General features: G+C 44.6%; 1 protein-coding gene across 1 annotated transcript in view; it reads right to left on the bottom strand.

The window, feature by feature from the left end:
* Positions 1-740: 740 nt before the first annotated feature.
* Positions 741-22465, bottom strand: part of SLC35D1 (solute carrier family 35 member D1) — a 52185-nt gene continuing 30460 nt past the window's right edge. The window contains exons 6-12 of the mRNA XM_068239271.1: positions 22267-22335; positions 19733-19835; positions 17068-17160; positions 11733-11800; positions 10480-10558; positions 9968-10050; positions 741-4045 (exon numbers count right to left, since the gene is read on the bottom strand). Coding sequence (XP_068095372.1) covers positions 3949-4045; positions 9968-10050; positions 10480-10558; positions 11733-11800; positions 17068-17160; positions 19733-19835; positions 22267-22335 — 592 coding nt within the window. The 3' untranslated portion in view covers positions 741-3948. The remainder of the gene's footprint in view (positions 4046-9967; positions 10051-10479; positions 10559-11732; positions 11801-17067; positions 17161-19732; positions 19836-22266; positions 22336-22465) is intronic.

Here is a 22465-nt window from a genome sequence, read left to right as displayed (position 1 = left end):
CACTGATATATATGGTAAAATTCATGAGGTTGCTTCGTCTGGTTCCCTTTAATGCTTTCAGGCAAAAAACACAACGTTATTTGTATGCTTGGCACTGTATAAACCACATCTATCTCATGTCACATATCACCTCAGGTACATTTCGAAGGAGAACTCCATCCAAACCAGAGAGTCAGTTCTGCCTAACCCCTTCCAATTTAAATCATAAGTTAAGTTTTTGTATTTCTTGGTCATTACAGCAGCAAGTTTTACCTTCTATAAAAACAGCTGCTGCATCCGGTAGCCAAGCAGAAAATGATGGGAACACCGAGTATCAGTTATTTTAAGGGAGGGGCTTAGGACATACAGAAGAGAAACGTGGGAAAACACACAAGCCTTATTTTAGCTTCAAGTTGCATTTGGGAAAACAAGTCTTCACACCGTGAAAAGATGTGTCGCACCATATGTGGCTACGGGCAAAACCTCCGCTTGCCCGGACAAAAAGGAGTAGGTTGGGATCCTGCATTCCATTTTGTATTTTATTTTTTAAACAGGTGGAAGCAGATGCTATTTTTAACAATAGGATCTGCTTCCTGAGTTGAGGTGTAGAAAACATACCAAACGGGTATTTTTTTTTTCTTCTTAAGTGGTGCCTAAACTAGTCTGATCTGTATGCTTGTTCAGGGCCTATGGCTTAAAGTATTGGAGGCAGAAGATTAGCAGGACAGCCAGGCAATTTGCATTGTTTAAAAGTAAATAGGTTTCTCTCAGTTCAGGCATGCTTTATTACATGACAAAATTCACAGCAAGGATACCCCAAGTAGTCCATCTATAACTATCCGCCTTCTCAAAGTGTTACACAATGTATGAGAAAGGTACACTTTTTTTTCTGATTAAACTACCTCAGAAAAATTACCGTATGCACCATTGGTGGGCCTTGAGAACAGGGTTGGGGGAACACTGTGCTAAAGTGAAAGCATTTCTTCCAGCTCACTCGCCTTGTCCTAAACACAGCTTTCAGATTGTCTGAAGCTCAAGAGCGCCACCATAAATGCAGGATGCAGAGGGTAGTGCAACTGTCACTTACTGCAAGTTCTACTGGACTAGTACAATTGAACATCTCAAAAGAATTGCACACCATAACTGCCACAGAGCCCCCACCACGAAAAAGCCTGCACGCCACTGCCACCCATGCCTGCTGTAGAGCCCCACCACCAAAAAGCCTGCACGCCACTGCCACCCATGCCTGCCGTAGAGCCCCCACCTCCCAAAGCCTATGCGCAGCTACCGGCGCCAAAAATATGTGTGTGCACTTGCAGGTGCGTCCCAGGATCCATGCATACTTACATCCTTCAACTAGTATACAGGATGCTCTAGCTGAGCAGCAAAATAATGTGGAAGAACCCCTAGGATCTCTGTTGCACTGCAAAATTTTGCAGGTCAACTCACAGCCCATACAATACTATTAGGTGGATCACATCTGTGCCTTGTGATGGACTGCATTATTGTAACTCTCTGCATGGAGGCTTTAAGGCCAAACATTTGTATCTGGCTGTACAAACACTCCTGATAACAGGACAGTGCTAAAAGGTCATCATTTCTTTGTGTGGGTGTTGAATGAACTGGATTATAGGTCATGCTGCCATACTTGTCATTTATACTTCAGACTAACATTTCAGATCAGAATTTGAAAATAGGAATGGGATGATCAGCTCTACTTACAGGGATCTGCTCCTCTGCCACCCCCTCCCCCCTTGGGATTCACCATCTATCCCAGGCAGAGACTGCAGGGTAGGCAGGCCTAGGCTCCCAGCAGCACGGTTTTGCGGCAGTCTAAGGCTCGCAACATCAACAGGCGTTGTGGTCTCTTCCTGGGAAAGATGGCGAATCTCATACAGATGAGGAAAGGGGTGGGGGAGTTAAATATTTTTTTTATAAAAAAAGGTACTCCAGTCCCTTTAAAGTAAATCAAAACACCTGTGGCTAGTAGGCTCTTTTGTAAGCAGCTATTGCAGCTTGGGCCCCGCCCACCCAGTGCTAGGATACCTAGAAAACAGGAAATCTCACTCACATGATGAATAATGGCTATAAAACCTACCACTGGCTCTAAAAAGCTTTCTTACCATTTGACATTATAAAAATGTACGTTTTAGCTATGCATTTCCAAAACAGAAATTCTGTTACATTGCTCCTACAGAAAAGTGGGCGTTTCATTGCAATTACCTGCTCAGGGTAGGAGGCCACGCCTCATTTTTTTGACACGTACTAGTCCAGTGGCTGGCAGTATATTATAAAGCGGACCTGAACTCAGAACTTCCTCTCTGCTCTGAAAGATACTCAACAGCATAATAACCTTTAAAGAAAAATATTTCTTTGTTACAGCCGATAGAAATCCTGCAATACATCTGCAGTGTGTCTACTTCCTGCTTTCATGGAAGCAGACCTAGGGTTAACATCCTGTGTTTACCAATTAGCTGCTCTGCTGAGGCAGCCAGAGTACACAAATGAGAGTTTAAATTACACTTGTGATTAGTGGCAGATGAGGGGGAAATAGGCTAAAATCTCTAAATGCATACAAGGTGCATTTCTCTCGGTTTTCCTTCGGTCCTGTTGAGTTCAGAGCCACTTTAACACCAATCTTCCAGCGTCTATTAAAAACACCATAGAACTGCTTTTTATATGCCCAGAAAAAAAAATACTGAAGCAAGCTGAATTAAAGTACAGCTTGGGACACAAGTCAAAAATAAAAATAAAGGATATGCGTCTTAGTAGTGGGAATCCTTTTGGATGGTCCAGGGCCCCTCCAGATTCACCTGCAGCCCACCACTCCAGCATGGGGTCCCTCTAAATCTATTCAACAAAAGCTTGTCAAAAGCTTGTCAAGTAAGTTTCTTCTGCCTGTGAGCAGCACATCTGGACTGAGCATGTGCAAGCAAGGTCTGTGCATGCCCAGTAGAGCCAAGTGCTGGTGCACAGAAGGGAAAATCCTACACAGGAGCAGCTTCCTTCTACTGGGCATGTGCAGACATTACTTGTGATTGGGGGATAGGCTCCTATGTGCCCATACACAATTGTGACCAATAAAGATTTTGTACTTTTCCAATTACTAGTGGGCTTAACCCCTTTTACTTATGAATTCAGCCTAGATAATCTTGACCACAGCAGGGAGCATGGCCAGAAGATGAAGAGGGACCCTGTGCTACAACGGCCATCCATACAAACATCCAGAAATTGTATGGACCATCAAGAGTCTTCCAACTACTGAGCCAAGTATCTAAACTTCCTCCCTGTGGCAGGTTTGGGCCATTAGTCTTTGCAATATCAAGGAGCGAAAACGATAACATTGAGATTTTCCTCAAACGTCAAATTTCCCTTTAAAAATTCAGCTGTTGTAACAACAGGATCAATGCTGAAATGTAACAGGATCTTCATAAAAGAGAAGCCATAGACACTAGCATCTCCCCAGAAGCACATAAAACACTGATTTCTTAGGTGAACGATTGTATCATCTTGCATACGCATACTGAAAGTTGTAGGACTTTACGCAATACTATTGCGCGACAAAAAGCTGAAGACTCTGCCCCACAGGGGATTGAATAACAAAAACGCCCAAACATACAAGTCGAACGAACGGTCCAATCCAGGCACTGGCATCACTAAAGTGTCTTCAGAGAAGGCGTTTAAAAAAAAAAAAAGTCAGCTGTCATTGGCACAACGCAAAGTGCTGCGTCCAGCTCTACGATCTCAGGTCTGTGAAACCGTTCTAGAGTTTCAGAGTAACAAAAATACTCATTCTGTACAGCTTTCGTAATTAAATAAAATTGTTTTTGCTAAAAACCAGTCTATTGAAAATCTATAAAAAAGGCATCAATTATTTCAATTATCCGTTTGTGCAAATTAGCAATAGTTCTGCACGCCGGCGCATGTCCGATGTGCTAATCCCGCGTCGCTCATGATGGAGGCGGGTCGTCACACCGCGATCTTTCCCTTGTTGTCCAGCTCCGATTGTTTGCTCGTTTGCTCCTCAGTGAAAGTGATGTAAGAGTAGACTAGACTGCCGGCAATACTGCAGAATACGAGGGGGAAAAATATATTAATTAACAAAAAGGTACACATCTGCTTTTTAAAACTTAATACTTTACTAAACAAACAAACAAAAAAATAAAATAAAAAAAAAACCCCCACACATTAAGCACATTTTCTATTTGCTTAAAGTGTACCAGAGCTGTACAATTAAAACGATTTTATACATACCATACTTCCGAGTTCAGGCCAGCTTTAAATCTGGACTGGTTATTGTAACTTAAAAAGAGGATCCGTAACATCAAAACATCCCCTGGGGGGTACTCACCTCGGGTGGGGGAAGCCTCCGGATCCTAATGAGGCTTCCCACGCCGTCCTCCGTCCCTCAGGGGTCTCGCTGCAGCCCTCCGTGAAAGAGGACGTCAATATTTACCTTCCCGGCTCCTGCGCAGGCGCTCTGACGGCTGTCGGCTCCAAAGTAGGCGGAAATACCAGTCGCGTCTGCTCTACTGCACAGGCGCAAGTTTCTGGCGCCTGCGCAGTAGGGCGAACCCGACTGAGATTGGGTATTTCCGTGTAGTTCGGAGCCGAAAGTAGCCACAGCGCCCCCGCTGGAGCCAGCAAAGGTAAAATATTGAACTGACAGTCGGGTCTGTCGCCGGCTGTTCGGAGGGCTGCAGCAAGACCCCCGTGGGACAGAGGACTGCGTGGGAAGCCTCATTAGGATCCGGAGGCTTCCTCCACCCGAGGTGAGTACCCCCCAGGGGATGTTTTTGATGTTACAGAGTCTCTTTAAAGGGACTCAGAGCTGTATAATTAAAAAGATGTTATACATACCTGGGGCTTGCTCCAGCCCCATCCACTCCTATCGCTCCCACGCCTCCATCCTCCGCTGGCCACAGCTACGAGAACCGGGTCCCGCACTTCCGTCAGTTGGAGCAAGTCTGGCGTCAGAGAAGTGCGCTGTTTGTGTACCTCTCCAGCAGCCGCTGGAGAGATACGTAGAGGGCGCACTTCTCCTGCGTAGCTGGCCGCGACTGACGTCAGTGATGGGACACGGTTCCCGAAGCTGCGGCCAGCGTTTGGAGCGATCGGAGTTGATGGGGCTGGAGGAAGCCCCAGTTATGTATAAAATCTTTTTAAATTATACAGCTCTGAGTCCCTTTAACCACTTAAGGACTGCAGTCATAAAATCCCTTAAGGACCAGAGCCTTTTTTTCCCATTCAGACCACTGCAGCTTTAACGGTTTATTGCTCGGTCATACAACCTACCACCTAAATGAATTTTACCTCCTTTTCTTGTCACTAATACAGCTTTCTTTTGGTGCCATTTGATTGCTGCTGCGATTTTTATTTTTTATTATATTCATCCCCCCCAAAAAAAAAAAAAAAAACATGAATTTTGTCAAAAAAATGACTACCGTATATACTCGCATACAAGCCGAATTTTTGACCCCCAAAAAGGGGGTCAAAAGTTGGGGGGGGGGGGGGGGGGGTCGGCTTGTATGCGAGTCTTCCCTGGTGGTCTAGTGGTGGGTGGTCGGGTGGTCCACGCCCCGCTCCCCCCCCCCCCCCCCGCTCCCCCCGCTGCTATTACCTGCTTAGGCAGCGGCCGCTTCCTAATCCGCGTTCCTCTTCTTTCTCAGAGTGTACGCTGCTGCTGTGACGATGCAGGGGGCAGGAAAGAGCGGTTCCCTTGGTAACGGCGATACAGATCGCCGCTATAGGGAGCCGCGCTCTTTCCTGCCCCCTGCATTGTCACAGCAGCAGCGTCCGGCGCGCTGCTGTGATACACTCTGAGAAAGAAGAGGAACGCGGATTAGGAAGCGGCCGCTGTCTAGGAAGGTAATAGCAGCGGCGGCCGCGGGGGGGGGGGGGGGGGGGGGGGGGATGGGGGTGCACTACCCACCTATGCTGGGCACTATACTGGCTAAACTGGGCACTATACTAGCCATACCGGGGTACTGTACTGGCTAAACTGGGCACTATACTGGCTAAACTGGGCACTATACTGGCTAAACTGGGCACTATACTGGCTAAACTGGGCACTATACTGGCTAAACTGGGCACTATACTGGCTAAACTGGGCACTATACTAGCTAAACTGGGCACTATACTAGCTAAACTGAGGCACTACCTACCCATACTGGGCGCTATACTGGGCACTATACTGGCTATACTGGGCACTTTACTAGCTATACTGGGCACTATACTAGCTATACTGGACACTACCTACCTATACTGGGCACTATACTAGCTATATTGGGACACACTGGGGGGCTGCACCAATCCAGCATTTCCTACCCCCGGCTTATATGGGGGGTCAATCATTCCCTGTTTTTTCAGGGAAAAGTTGGGAGGGTCGGCTTATATGCGAGTATATACGGTAACTTTCTGTGATAAAATGTGTCAAAGTATAATTTCTGTATACATTTTTGTCCAAATTTATTGTGCTACATGTCTTTGATTATTAAAAAAAAAAACAAAAAAAAACAAAACACAACAACAACAACCCATTCAGTGTATATTTATTGGTTTGGGTAAAAGTTATTGCGTTTACAAACTATGGTGCAAAAAGTGAATTTTCCCATTTTGAAGCATCTCCGACTTTTCTGACCACCTGTCATGTTTCATGAGGTGCTAAAATTCCAGGATAGTACAAATACCCCCCAAATGACCCCTTTTTGGAAAGAAGACATCCCAAAGTATTCACTGAGAGGCATGGTGAGTTCATAGAAGATTTTATTTTCTGTCGCAAGTTAGCGAAAAATGACACGGAGACAAAAAAAATAAAAATTCTCTTCAATTTCTGCTAACTTGTGAAAAAAAAAAAATGAAATCTGCCACGGACTCACCATGCCCCTCTGAATACATTGAAGTGTCTACTTTCCAAAATGGGGTCATTTGTGGGGTGTGTTTACTGTCCTGGCCTTGTAAAGCCCAAAGGTGCTCATTGGACTTAGGGCCCCTTAGCGCAGTTAGGCTGCAAAAAAGTGCCACACGTGGTATTGCGGTGCTCAGAAGTAGTATGTGTTTTGGGGTGTATTTTACACATACCCATGCTGAGTGGGAGAAATCTCTCTGTAAATGACAATGTTTTGATTGTAAAATCAAAACATTGTCATTTACAGAGATCTTTCTCCCACCCAGCATGGGTATGTGTAAAAATACACCCCAAAACACATACTACTTCTGAGTACAGCGATACCACATGTGTGGCACTTTTTTTGCACCCTAACTGCGCTAAGGGGCCCAACGTCCAATTAGTACCTTTAGGATTTCACAGGTCGTTTTGAGACATTTGGTTTCAAGACTACGCCTCACAGTTTAGGGCCCCTAAAATGCCAGGGCAGTATAGGAACCCCACAAGTGACCCCATTTTAGAAAGACAACACCCCAAGGTATTAAGTTAGTAATATGGTGAGTTCATAGAAGATTTTTTTTGTCACAAGTTAGCGGAAATTGACACAGAAAACAAAACCCAATAAAAATCAATTTCCGCTAACTTGTGACAAAAAATAAAATCTTCTATGAACTCACCATATTACTAACGGAATACCTTGGGGTGTCTTCTTTCTAAAATGGGGTCACTTGTGGGGTTCCTACACTGCCCTGGCAGTTTAGGGTCCCTAAACGTGAGTAGTCTGGAAAGCAAATGCCTCAAAATGACCTGTGAATAGGACGTTGGGCCCCTTAGCGCACCTAGACTGCAAAAAAAGTGTCACACGTGGTATCGCTGTACTCAGGAGAAGTAGTATGTGTTTTGGGGTGTATTTTTACACATACCCATGCTAGGTGGGAGAAATATCTCTGTAAATGGACAATTGTGTGTAAAAAATAAAAAAAATTGTAATTTACAGAGATATTTCTCCCACCCAGCATGGGTATGTGTAAAAATACACCCCAAAACACGGAAAGGTTTTAGGACAATCTCTGCTCAAACGACCCTAGGGCTGTCTGGAAGGGCCTGAAGGCTGCCACCAGCTGTAAGCCTCCACCCCAACAGGCTACTTCTTGCTCCGAACTAGCTGAGGAACTCGGTAACTTATTGCAGGGTTGAGGTTCTGGCTAGCTCTGGGGGGCAGCCAACTCCTTCTGACCCCCCCCCCCCCCTCTGCCTCTAGGAGCAGTGAACCTAGCTCGAGCACATGCACTCCCCCGACAGTATCCGAGGCTGATATTCTGCACCTCTTGTCTTCCCTGAATGCCAGGAAAGCATCTGGCCCTGATGGCGTGTCACCTGCATGTCTGAAGTCCTGCTCATGTCAGCTGGCCCCCGTTTTGACCTCTATCTTTGCCAGGTCCCTCACCAAAGGGAAGGTCCCTACTTGCTTCAAGGAATCTATCATCACTCCCATCCTGAAAAAGCAATGGAGGTTCTGACTTTAGGCCCGTGGCCCTAACATCAGTGGTCATGAAGACCTTTGAAAGAGCAGTCCTGACGCTGCTCAAGAACGCTACTCTGGGCCGACTGGACCCTCTTCAGTTCGTAAACAGAGCAAACGAGTCCACTGACGATGCTATTAACATCTGCCTGGAGTTTATCACTGACCACCTCAACAGGCCGAACTTGTACGCTAGAATTCTCCTCCTGGACTTCAGCTCGGCCTTTAATACTATATGCCCCCGTATTCTGCACGACAACCTCACGGAGCTCAAAGTCCATCCAATTCTCCGTCTCTGGATCACAGACTTTCTCTCGAATAGGTTCCAAGTTGTTAAGCTGGGGGACATATCCTCCAGACCCAAAGTGACCAACATTGGAGCCCCTCGGCTGCGTCCTGTCACCATTTCTGTTCTCTCTATACACGAATAACTGCACAACCACAGCTGGCTCCGTCAAAATCATCAAATTTGTGGACGATACCACAATTGTTGCCTTGTCAGTAAGAACGACGAGCAGGCTTACCGCGAGGAGGTGGCCAGAACCTGAAATTGGTGTAGCAAGAATAGGTTAGTTCTTAACACAGCTAAAACCGTGGAGATGGGTCATTGATTTCAGGAAGTGTGCCAGGAATCCCCCTCCATTCTATATCGAGGGCACCAAAGTCGCTAGGGTTTCCAGGGTCCGCCTCCTGGGCACAACCATCTCTGATGACCTGTCCTGGAGGGCAAACATTACCACAACTCAGAGGAAAGCACAGCAAAGACTCTTCTTCCTTCGCCAACTAAAGAAGTTTGGTATGGCCCAAGAACTTCTGAGGTCCTTCTACTCTGCTACAATCGAGTCAGTCCTCTGCTCATCCATCCTGGTCTGGTTCGCTAGCTGGTCTGCCAGCGACAAATATAAACTCCAGAGGGTCATCAGCTCAGCGGGGAGAATTATTGGAAAACCTCTCCCCCCCCCCCCCCCCCCCTCCTAATATTAATCTATAAAATGATTCTAATCGGGAACAAAAAAAAAAAAAAAAAAAAAAAAAAAAAAAGGAGCAGGCACAACTACTGCGATCAGGAAAAATCATGTAGCAAACAGAGCACCAATGTACCCATCCTCACACAGTTTCCATTAGTAAACTGCTGACTATGCATTTTGTGATTGGATCGCATCTAACTGCATGCTCTTACAGATCCACTGATGTGCCTAGTCTCTCCACCGCTGTATTACATTAGTCCTGTGTGGCCCTCCTACTTCAGGGGTCATTGGTGCCCTCCAGCTGCGCGTGTCATGCGTCATCTGACGCCATGTACAGCTAGAGGGCACCAGTGAACCCGGAAGGACAGAGGCCACGCAGGACAAGTGTATACAGCAGCGGGTACAACTGTGTATAGCAGTGGAGACGGCAACATCACTGGATCTGTAAAAGCATTTGGGGGGGGGGGCAGTACCTGGCCAGATCTTCAGTATAGAAGAGGCACAAACCCTTTTCCCCTTCGATATCCATCGTTGAACAGGCAGCTTCCAACCATAAAGTATTTTTGTCTATAGAGGGAAACAGGTGACAGTATTTTAAGTCAGTGTTCATACCTGATATTTAATCCCAGGAAGTTTGTCCATGAGAAAATGTAGTCCCCGCCAAAGAACATTCCGATGTAGGTTATCAAGATGTTCTGCACACATTTAAAAAAAAAAAAAAAAAAAAAAAAAGTTAGCATTAGTTTATCCTAGACAAAAAAAAAAAAAAAAAAAAAAAAAACACATTCGGATTCAAAAACCGGGTAGCAATGAGTGGCAACCAATCACAATTCTGATGACGGGTTAGCCAAGATCTTGCTCTTGATTGGATGCTATGGCTTTGACGAGATTCAATGTTACAAAGGAGCCCCTAGTCAATATTTTGGGTTACAAAGTCTAGATTTCCTGCCATGCGACTATATTGGGGCAGACAGAGCTCCAAGGTGTACACAGCAAAGCAATCAGATTATACTGTAGCAAGGAAAACCAGCTGCCAAAGTGAACTCCACCTATACTTATAAAAAATTTTTAGTTGGATTGCCTACAACATTTTACATTAGAGTTACAGCCGAGGATGAACTTACTTTTATACATCCGACTATTGTGGTAGTCAGGGCAGAGTTGTAATGTGTACAAAGCACTGTAGAGTACATTAGGATAAATCTGAAAGATAGAAAGATAGATTGTAAAATGCAAGAGAAGTCATTATCTACATTCAGATGCCAACAACATCTAGTTTGGCCATTTCTGCTCATGCTAAATACAAAGCAATTTCCCATCCGACTAATGCGAAATCGGATGATTATTTCTGACATGTTGAATATGCTCCTGTTCCATAACATAATTGATTTTGCAAAATAATGAGGAAAAAAAAAAAAACACGATCCATTTAGCGATCGGGAGCAGTTTAGACATGTACGCACAGGTAAGTTGTACCATCGATTGGACGGAACATTGAATCACTCAATGTATGGCCAAATCAACCATTAAATAAATCTCTGAATGAATCTGCCTCATTGTTTTAAAGTGAACCCAAGGTGAGAGGGACTTTAAAATCCCACTGGTCTGCCGGCGTGACTCCTGTCCTAGTTAAGTGTTTGGCGTCACTGAGAGCACCGGTAGCGCGTGGCTAGGGCCATGTGACATCACCTGTACTAGTGTCACATGATACTGGCGTTCGCAGTGAGCGTGGACACCTAAGGAGGCCAGGAGTTATGCCAGCACATGGGTGAGACTTTCAAAACACTGAAAAACAGACCTGGGATGATACTGTCTATCGTTGTGATATCAAACCTCGCTACCGTCGCACACCCCATCAAGCCCATCATGTATGATCAATCCTTTCAATGGATTTAGTCTGGAAATTAATCAAAATATTGATCGGGCAACCATGTTACATCACTGATTCTCTTCCAACTCAAAATTATCAAAATCGGAAGGTGGATTGGACTACAATATAGAGTGATGTATGGGCTGCTTACACACATTGGAACGTTCAGGGCCACCCCTGCCGAGAATCTAGCATGTGTGCAAAAGCCTCAAAGCGCAAGCATGAGTTCATCTTGTGCGAGTGCAGGAAGAGACCACTGTTCCCCTCACCCAGCCCACTGCACCCTCATCCCTCCATATCAGCCAAACACCTGGCTAGCCTGTAAGCTAGTGACACATTTGTACAGCAGTCACCCACAACTTGACTCGTCTCGATTCCTGCAGACGACATTCCTTGTATGGGTCTATGAGGCTTTAGATACGCCCAATGTCAGACTATAAATTGCCGATATTCAACATGAATAGTTTCCGTCTAATGTCAATCTGGCATCACTTCAAGAGAACTTACCCCATTAGAGAGGACATTGTAAACTCAAACAGAAAGAAGACATTGTTCCAGTCTTCATATTCCATGGCCTGAAAGAGAAAAATGGACATTATCAGCATGACTTAAAGAATTGTACACTCCAACATACTAAATGTACCCTTTAAAAAAAAAAAACAGTAAGGACAGTTTTCCACCAAGAAACGCAATCACGCTTCTATTTTCCGCTACTGCGATTTGTCGTGTGAACGGTACAATTGCAGTGAGTTTGCAATTTCCGACGCAAAGAAAGAAAAAAAAATGGAATGGTTTTGAATCACTGACCAAAAATCGCATAGCGGTGCCATAGTTAGGCGATTTCATGCGCTCCTATTGTAAGAGGCTAATCGCACAAAAAAATGCAGCAGACACAATGATTGCTACTGGGGGGAAAAAAAACAAACGCAGCACACTTATGTAACCATCCCTGCACAGTTTCCACTAGTAAACGCAGTACTAAGCATTTTGTGATCGTAACACGATTGGATTGCAAAACGTTCTCAGTGGAAAATAGCCCTGGTGCACAGTCCAACTCCTTCCTCTTGAAAGGTGTGAATGGGGTGAAAAGAGGAAGGGATCGGAGGTGACACTGCAGCAAGTCTGGAAAATCTGACTTTCAGATAGATTAAAGGGGCACTATGGCGAAAAATTTAAAATATGTGCAAACAGACAAATAAGAAGTACTTTTTTTTTTCCAAGGTAAAAATGAGCCATAAATTACTTTTCTCCTTTGTTGCTGTCACTTACAATAGGTAGTAGAAATCTGACAGAAGCGACAGGTTTTGGACTAGTCCATCTCTTTATAGGGGATTCTCAGCAAGGATTTTATTCTTATAAAGAGATTCCCTAAAAACCATTCAAAACAATGTTGGCCAGCTTCCCTGCTCGCTACAGTTTTTTTTGACAGTTGGACAGAGCAACTGCCATTCACTAACAGAGATGGCCCGAACTGGTCGCTGGGCGAATCTCTCTGGGCCCTGTACTACTTCCGGGTCGCTATGACCTGGAGTAGTACGCCTGCGCTGGCCCGGCGGTGCGCGTCCCTATATCGCGCACCGCCGGGCCAATACTTATTTGTATAGGTTTGCACGTATTTTAAATTTTACAATTTTTCGCCATAGTGCCCCTTTAAGTTAAAATTTTCAAAGATCGATTACAGAGACCGGGAGAGGGGAGGAGATGGACAACACACGGATGCAGCAGGATTATAACTCTGTGCTCATCTTAAAAGGGAACCAGATACGAAGCACCCTCATGTATTTTACCATATATATCAGTGGGAACATTAGAGAAAACTCCTACCCTGCTTTCTGTTTCATTCTGCACTGCACAGCTTGCTTCTTATCAGCCCTGATAAAATCCCCAACTGAGCATTCAGTCTGGCTTTGCTCAGGAATATTTATAGCTCAGTCTGTGTTCTCTCATATCTTTTCAAGCCCAAGCCTGCCCCCTGCTGGCTCTGCTCAGGAATCATTATCATGATACCTCATGCTCAGTCAGGGATTTTATCAGGTCTGCTAAGAAACAAGCTGTGCAGTGCAGAATGAAACAGAAAACATGGTATGCGTTTTCTCTAATGTTCCCACTAAACTATATGGTAAACTACATGAGGGTGCTTCGTCCCTCGTTCACTTTAAAAGGATACCCGAGGTGACATGCAACATAATGAGAGACATGTGTATGTACAGTGCCAAACACAAATAACTAGGCTGTGTTCTTTTTTCTTGCTCTGCCTGAAAGAGTTAAATATCAGGTATGCAAGTGGCAGTTCCTGTCTGAGTCAGGACTGGGTCAGACAACAGTGTGACCCTCACTGATACAAAATACAAATTATAACACTTTCATAGCAGAAAATGGCTTCTAAGAGCAGGAGAGAGATAAAAAGGGTCAATAGTTCATAGATTTTATCTCTGGCATACTTCAATGAATGTGTCATTGAGCAAAAACAAACATACATACATACATACACACATACACACATAGAGAAGAAGGTGTAGGCAGCGCTTCCAAATACAGAAGGCTGCACCTGAGTTGATTTAGCTGCAAAGTAGTGCAGAGCTCCAGTAGGCCATATTGCACACATAAAAAAGTTAAAATGTAGATTTAAACATAAAACTGTAAAATATCTTAAGTCATTTTTAGGAGAAGGAAGATATACAATTTTTTATTTCATCAGTTTATTTTCACCTCAGGTGTCCTTTAAGTAGCTTTGCCTTTGGTCAGGTGTACTTTAATAGACAAATATTTTTGTATTGCAAAACCTAAAAAGCTTAAAGGAGGATCTGACGGTAACTCCCCATTCCCCCCCCCCCCCTTGGGGGATACTTACCTTAGAAGGGGAAGACTCTAAATCCTGATGAGCCTGCCTTGGTCCTCCTCTGCCCCACAGTTCACCGAAACCACAGCAGACAAGATGTCAGTTGTGGTGCTCGGGGGGGGGGGGGGGGGGGGGGGGGGGGGGTCCGCTCTACTGCTCAGGCGCCTGTTTGGGCTCTGCTATTTCTGCCTGAGCCTGATCAGAAAGCCGCTACGGCGCAGGTGCCGGAGAGGATAAATATTTACATGTCTGCCAACCGAAGGACAGAGGAGGCCGGAGGAAGCCTCATTAGGATTCAGAGGCTTCCTTCTCCCAAGGTAAGTACCTCCCTTAAAATGCACTAAATGGTTTAAAAAGAGGCGCCCTGGTGGTATATAAAAGCGTTTAAAACCGAGAAAGGTTTGAGGTTGCTTACCTCAAGGACGACAAATCTTTGTAGGGACAAAAGATTTTATTGGTAGCACAGGTAACGCGTTTCACGGGTCTGAGCCCGCTTCCTCAGGCCAATAGCAGTGCCAGGCCAATTGAAATAGCAAGCTAAGGGAGCATCCCTAACCCCCATACGATACCCGTGTGAGGGGTGGAGGCAGAACATATGTGGTTTACACCACGGTGGACATCTGCCTCCCTTCTTTTTTCCAAGGAGAGCGACCGCATCCAGGTCCTTAGTGACCTCCCCGAGTGGAGTCGGGTTAATTGTCTCCACCTGCTTCCTGTGGTCGGTTGCCCTCTTGCAACCCACTCTTGTGAGTAGATTCTTATCTTCTACATTGACAATTTTGACTAAACATATTACACTATTGGGCTCCCGTGTTTTTGGTTTCCTGTACCTTTTCCCCAGAAGGTGTCCTGACACCAATCATCCACTACCTCCCTTAAAATGTACTTTTTTCAACAACAATTATAAAAATATGTGCCTGAACCAATTCGGTCAAATCAATCTGATTGATTTTGTACAGAACGATTGGAAAAATCAATCAAAAACAATCAGAAATTAGATTGGACCGGTTGGAAATTATCGATTTGACTCAAAATCTGACAGGAAATTGCATGGTGTGTACCAGGCATTAAAGGGAATCTAAACTGAGAAGGATATGGATTTTTTCATTTTAAAATAATACCAGTTGCCTGACTCCTGCTGATCTTGTGTCTCTAATACTTTCAGCCACAGCCCCTGAACAAGCATGCAGATCAGGTGCTCTGATTTAAGTCAGACTGGATTAGCTGCATGCTTGTTTCAGGTGTGTGATTCAGCCACTACTGCAGCTAAAGAGGTCAGCAGGATTGCCAGGCAACCGGTATTGTTTAAAAAGGAAACATCCATATTCCTCTCAGTTTAGGTTCCTTTTAAGCGACAACTGAAGTGAGAAATATATGGAGGCTGCCATATTTTTCATTTTATACAATACAAGTTGCCTGGCAGTCCTGCTGATCTATTTGGCTGCAGTCGTGTCTAAATAATGCCAGAAACAAGCTTGAAGCTAATCTTGTCAGATTTGGCAATTATGCCAGAAACACCTGATCTGCTGCATGCTTGTTCAGGGGTTATGGCTAAAAGTATTCGAGGCAGAGGATCAGCAGGACAGCCAGGCAACTGGTATTTCCCAGATATGGACAGCAGTAAAAATCCAAACCCGCCCCATTCCCTTAGCACACTCCAAAAAATCATCTTCCCCTGAACCGGTTCGACTCCCGCCTGTAATAAACCAAAATTCTTGAAGAAATGACAATTTGCCAAGAAAGCAGCCGATACAAGAGTGAGAGCAGTCAGGAAGTGAGTAAAGGACAGCGATGGAGGGTTTTGTACACAGAGGGTCATTGTGTCCAGCATTGTGCTGTAGTCCCAGCAGCGCACACATACCGGCCATATACTCCATACATGCTGCCTCTCCTGACCTCCATACAATGGCTGCATTCTACTGCTTAATCAGGAAGTGCATCACAGGGAATTTTCCATTCAGACATGGCAACCGGCTCAAGTTAATCATGTTTCCCCACTGATGCTGCATCGCCACCTCACTGTTACAGACGTATACTGAGCTATACAAAGCCTTGCATAGCGGTGCGTTACATCAGTCGTGACCAGAGGCTTGCAGGCTGTGTGTATACCAGAGAGATTCCAGCAGAGAGCTGCAAACACTCCCCCTGGATCTGCATCCTAATGGTGACCATACATGGCACAATTTTTTCAGATTAGATAATGATGTTTGATTATGCCTTTAGATCAAATATACACATTTTTGTAACATTCGATCAGATTTTTATTGGGGAAAGAACCCCCCCCCCCAAAAAAAAAAAAAAAACACACACACACACACACACACGGTGATTATCATTAATTGTTTGTGATTGAATCGAAAGTCAAAAAAAATTGATCGCTTTGAATGAATAAAACAGGAAATTGAACGTTTATTGTACCGTGTTTGGGCACCATAACTTATGCTAGTGTCACACTGAGATGTTGCAAAACAGGAAAGTCACATCCGTGCATTACACATGTAATGCAACGCATACAGTACATAAAAAGGTGTGGGTGTGTGGGTAGGAGTGGGGGTGGGTAGGTAGGTGTGGGCGGGTGTAGTTAGGTGAGCGTGGGTAGGTAGGAAGGTGTGGGTGGGTAGGTAGGTAGGAAGGTGTGGGTAGGTAGGTAGGAAGGTGTGTGTAGGTAGGTGTGGGTGTGTGTAGGTAGGTGTGGAAAGTTGAAAAAAATAAAAATGCAATCAGACATTATAGGATTGATTCCTGGCAGAGTGATTGAATATGCCAGGAAACTGCAAAATTCAAGGTTTGCAGAGTCATTTATCTCCACCAATTTACTACCTTCCCAGCAATACATACACAAAATACAGCCACAGAAGAAACAAAAAAAACTGTTCTGGATAAGAAACCCTCCCTCCTAATACTTCTCAAAAACAGGCCCTGAAGAGTTACCAACAAGCTGAACACTAACTAATAGCCAAGTACTAATAGCACACAGGGAAGATTCATTTAAAGTGCCCTCACCTTCTGAATATCCCCAGTCACATATGCAATGATCAGAGTGGGGACAATCATGAATAGTGCATTATAGTACAGCACGCCATACTTTCCAAGTTCCTAGGAGGAAACAAACTGTTAGAATAAAACCAACAAGCCCTGGAATATGAACATAAGATATTTACAAAATAATTTATCCATACACGCTGCCCAACTAAAAACAAAAATACAAATAAATATTTTGTCAGACCACCTTTAGCTTTGGACACATTCACTGTGGCATAATTGCTATGAGCTTCTGCAAGGTCTCATTTATTTCTGCCCAGAGTTGCATCTATTTTTTGCCAAGATGAGCGAGAGGATGGGAGAGTCAGACTACTGCCCAAATGCTTCTGCAGCACATCTCACAGATTCTCAATGGGGTTAAAGTCTGGACTCTGGCATTCAATCCGTGTGTGAGAATAAAGGACATCTCATGCACCCTTAAAGGATACCCGAGGTGACATGTGACATGATGAGATAGACATGTGTTTGTACAGTGCCTAGCACACACATGACTATGCTGTGTTCCTTTTTTTTTCCTTTCTCTGCCTGAAAGCATTAAATATCAGGTATGTAAGTGGCTGACTCAGACAGGTAGTGACTACAGTGTGACCCTCACTGATAAGAAATTCCCCTTTTTTACCCCTTTCTTGCTCTCAGAAGCCTTTTTCTGCTAGGAAAGTGTTTTATAGTTGGAATTTCTTATAAGTGAGGGTCACACTGTAGTCACTTCCTTTCTGAGTCAGGACTGAGTCAGCCACTTGCATACCTGATATTTAACTATTTCAGGAAGATAAAGAAAAAAAAAAAAAGGAACAGCATAGTTATTTGTGTGCTAGGCACTGTACATACACGTCGATCTCATTATGTCACATGTCAGTTTGGGTATCCTTTAAAGAGACTCTGTAACAAATTGTTTATCTTTATTTCTTCTATGCTATAAGTTCCTATGCCTTTTCTAATGTGGTCTGGCTTACTGCAGCTTTTCCTAATTGCACAGTAGCTGTGTTATCTCTGTTATATGATCTAATCTTCTCTCTATAGTCGGCACAGTCAGGCTGAGGCAGTCAGACTGGAATGTGCAGGGCTGCTTGTGATTAGCTAGAAGCTGTACACACCCCCTGCAGGCTCTGTGTGACTAACACACTCTGCTTAGCTGAGCCTATTAGAAGCTGGTTAGTTTGTTTGTAAACACTGCCTAAAACTGGCAATTACAAGCCAGGTTTGCAGCAGAGAATGGCAGAAACAGCACAGAGGGGACCAGGAGCACATAATGAATAGAATGGTATGCTTTTTATTGTAAGAATTTCAGAGTACAGATTCTCTTTAAAGACCTAATTTGAGCCACATGAATCCTGGCATTGCCATCTCTGAATATGCTTATGCCATCAGGGAAGAAGAAATTCACTGACAGAATAACCTGGTCATGCAGTATACTCAGTAAGCTGACTTCATTATTCGGCACATATTCATCCATGTAGTAATTATCCAATCGAAGGCCCATTTGCTTTGTTCCAGAAGGTGGCTTTTTGGACACCAATTCCCTGGCCATCCTGATCTTTTTGACTAAAAGTAGATTTTATGCAACACCCCTGATGTATGTAGTTAGTGTAATCAGTTGTCCCGATAGGTCAGAGTTTTATTCCACTTTTAAATATGCATAACATTCAATAAAAAGGTTTGTCCTACTTGTTATTACGCATACAGGATTTGCTTTTGTGCGCAACATTGTCTGTTTATAAATTACAGTGCAGATGCTCTGAAAGCGGCTACTGCATAGCTGCTATATTAGTATATTAAAATCTATCTAGTGACCATTTCTCACCTCTCTGCTTCTTCTAGGTGTGCAGCTGAGTTTCAGCACTGCCAAGAATGTTTACATTTCCTTATCAGTCATAATTAGTAAACAAGCATCTGGCTTCTAATGAGGATTTCCATGGCGTCATCTGCTGCTGCTGCCGCCCGGAACCCTCCAGCAGGACGGTTCCTCTTGCAGCACGAGTGCAGCTGTGCCGTAGCCAAGCGTACCTGCGCAGGTGCAGTACAGCCGCAATCATGCTTGAAAAGGTGTGCAGCCCCAATCAGCGGCTAGGAGGTCCGGTACAGAGGCTTCTCTTCTTCTTGGGTGCGACGGGCTGAAGATGTACAGACAATACTAGCCTATGGGGGGGGGGGGGGGGGGGGGGAGGGAGGCGAAAAATGGCACCACACAGAACAAAATGTACTAGGAGAGGAGATGCCCTCAGCAGAGATGATCAGTCGAGGAGGTTGCTACACGATGCAGAGGATGATTAGCGTGTGTGCAGCAACACCCAGATTCTTGGCAGCCCCAGCCGACAACTAGCTAGCAAGTGTACAAGGCTTTAGTCTGGGTCAGTGGCTTACAGTATTGGAGGCAGAGGATTCTTAAAAATAAATCTATATGGTTGCCTCTGTATCTCATGTCTCCCTCACAACAGAGTCACCTGTGCCTGAAAGTGGGAGGTGAGCAATTACATTTGTGTAAACCTCTTCAGAAAGTCCCTGTTACAGAATGATTACACAGAGCCTGGTGAGAGGATTGAGAGGATCGGGGAGTTCTGGCTGCTACAATGCTGAAGAGTACAATGTGTTTGTAGTGTGCATGCCAAAGAGCAGTGAAAGAACTTACCTTGGAATCCAGCTTTTGCATCATATAAGCACCATTGGCCGCTGTTAAGATGTCATTTAGCAGGATGAACAAATACCCTTCAACGTCAAATGCCAGGTCAGCGCTGGAAGAAAAGAGTGGAAATGGCAACATGAGAGGGAACAGTATATGGAGCAGCATTTCCTCTACTTAGTGAGCACATCGGTATGACCAATTACACATATACTGCATGTCTATCCACTTGGCAGCCAGCAGATGGAGCTCCTGGAGCAAATAATGACAGTGCAAGTCCTTAGTTTACAAAGTTAAGGCTCTTTCCCACTAGGAAACATAATCGCCTCTGTGTTGCCATCGCGTTTCCCAATAAAATTTCCACTACTGTGATTATTATACTCCGTACAGGCACTCTATTGCACCCAAAATGTGCTCAGGACAAAATCATGACGCAATCAGATAGCACTTCAGCTCGGCATTTAACACTATATGCCCACGCACCCTCCAGAATGTTCTGGCCACACTTTGGGTCCACTCCACCCTAAGTCTATGAATCATTGACTTTCTCTCTCACAGATCCCAAGTTGTCAGGCTGGGGGACATCTACTCACAGGAAGTGATAACAAACACGGCGGCACCCCAAGGCTGCGTCCTGTCCCCGCTGCTCTTCTCCCTTTACACAAATGATTGCAGATCCACGGTAGACTGTCGAAGTCATAACATTTGCGGATGACACCACCATTGTTGGCCTCGTCACCAAGGACAACATCCAGGATTACCAGCAGCAGGTGGAAAGACTATGCTACTGGTGCAAGGAGAACAGCCTGGTGCTCAACACGGCCAAAACCGGCGAACTTATAATGGACTTTAGGAAGTCGGCGCCTACCTCACCTCCCATCTACATCAATGGCACCGAGGTGACCAGCGTGCCCTGCGTTCGCCTGCTGGGCACCACCATCTGCAGCGATCTCAGTTGGAGGAGGGTCAACATCACGTCAACACAAAGGAAAGCCCAGCAGAGACTCTTCCTCCGCCAACTGCGGAAGTTCGGCATGGCACAGGAGATTCTTACATGCTTTTACACTGCCACCATTGAATCGATCCTCTGCTCCGCCATCTTGGTCTGGTATGTGGGAGCCACCGCCAGTGACAGGCACAAACTACAGAGGATCATTAGGTCGGCGGAGAGGATCATTGGGAGACCTCTGCCCCCACTTGACCACCTGTATAACAGAAGACTGCGAGCCAGGGCACTGAGGATTGCAAGTGACCTCTCTCACCCAGGCCACCGTTTTCACCCCACTTCCACTGGGTCGGAGACTTCAGGCTATCACCACCAAGACCACCAGACACAAGAACTCTCTTCCCTATGGCCGCTAGCCTCCTGAACTTCCTTAACATTCTACCACCCTCTATCAGCGCCCTACCACCTGCATAGGAGCGGTAGGCTTCTGCAGTGTGTTTTTTGAAAGATGAATACTGAGCTATATGTATATCTATTGTTGATTGTAGATTTGTGTATGTCTATATTTGAGTATGAGGTATTACTGTCATTCTAACGTTTTTCCTGCCTTTCTTTCTATGTACCGCTCCATTGTGCCAAATCCAATTCCGGCCTTGACTCAGTCATGCTTGGCAAAATAAAATGATTCTGATTCTAATGGAAATGGCCACCGCCATTTCCATTACTTTCACTGTACCCTACATCCGATACGCTGTACCCTTTGGGCCCTTTTTCTACTCGGCGCATTACGATTTTAGGGGGCTGTTTTATCGATCGCAACAGCACCGTAATTCATGTAAAATTGTGGCGCTGTCTTTCCACCACTAGGAGTAGGTTTTCCCTGAAACGCAATCACTGGCCTTCAGGATATTGGCACAATCATATCACATCACAATTTTGCACGCAAATTCATTTCCAAGCGGAAAAAGGAACCTCACACAGGCTGCTGAGTGATTAACACAAGACTGACAAAAACACACTCAGCTATTAAAATGGACCTGAACTCAGAACTTTCCCTCTGCTCTAAGATAAGCAACATCCGAATAAACCTACAAGTACAAATCTGTCAGGTTTTGGACTAGTCCATCTCCTCATGGGGAATGCTCTGGTTTTTCTTTATTTTTCAAAAGCACAAATTGCAGTTGCTGAGTCCAGCTGCCAAAATAGTGTGCGAACAAGTAGGGAAGCTGGGTGGCATCTTCATACAGAGCCTTTCCAGGGAGGAAAAAAAAAAAACACTTTTGTAAAAGGATAAAAGTAAATGTTAGTAATCTCCCCCCCCCCCCCCCCCCCCCCATGAATAGATGGGCTAGTCCAAAACATGACAGATTTTTGCTACCTACTATAAATGACAAACATGGGAAAATGTAATTTACAGTGCATTTTATTCTGGCAGACTGCAAGTGTTATCTGTATGTGTACACATAGATTTTAACATTTTACAGATTTTCATGATAGTGGTCCTTTAAAATGGGGTAGGAGTGACTTCATATTTAGGACTAGTTCTCTTTTAAAATAGGAGCCTGAAAAACTGAACCTTTTACCCATTTGCACTCACCTGGCAGCGATAAAAGCCCCTAATATCATAGCGAATACTGTCATCTGAACACTGCGAGAAAACTTCTTCCTGTACAAAAAGGAGGGAATATTTATTAAAAAAAAATAAATAAATAAAAACCCACACAGAAAAACAAGTTTGAAGAAGATCATTTGGTTTATTGTGAAGCAAATAAACCAAAACACAAATTTCAGCATGC

This window comes from Hyperolius riggenbachi, chromosome 6 (assembly GCF_040937935.1).
Source record: "Hyperolius riggenbachi isolate aHypRig1 chromosome 6, aHypRig1.pri, whole genome shotgun sequence".
Taxonomy (NCBI): Eukaryota; Metazoa; Chordata; class Amphibia; order Anura; family Hyperoliidae; genus Hyperolius; species Hyperolius riggenbachi.
Note: the sequence above shows the minus strand (reverse complement) of the source record. Positions and strands in the feature narration are given on the sequence as shown.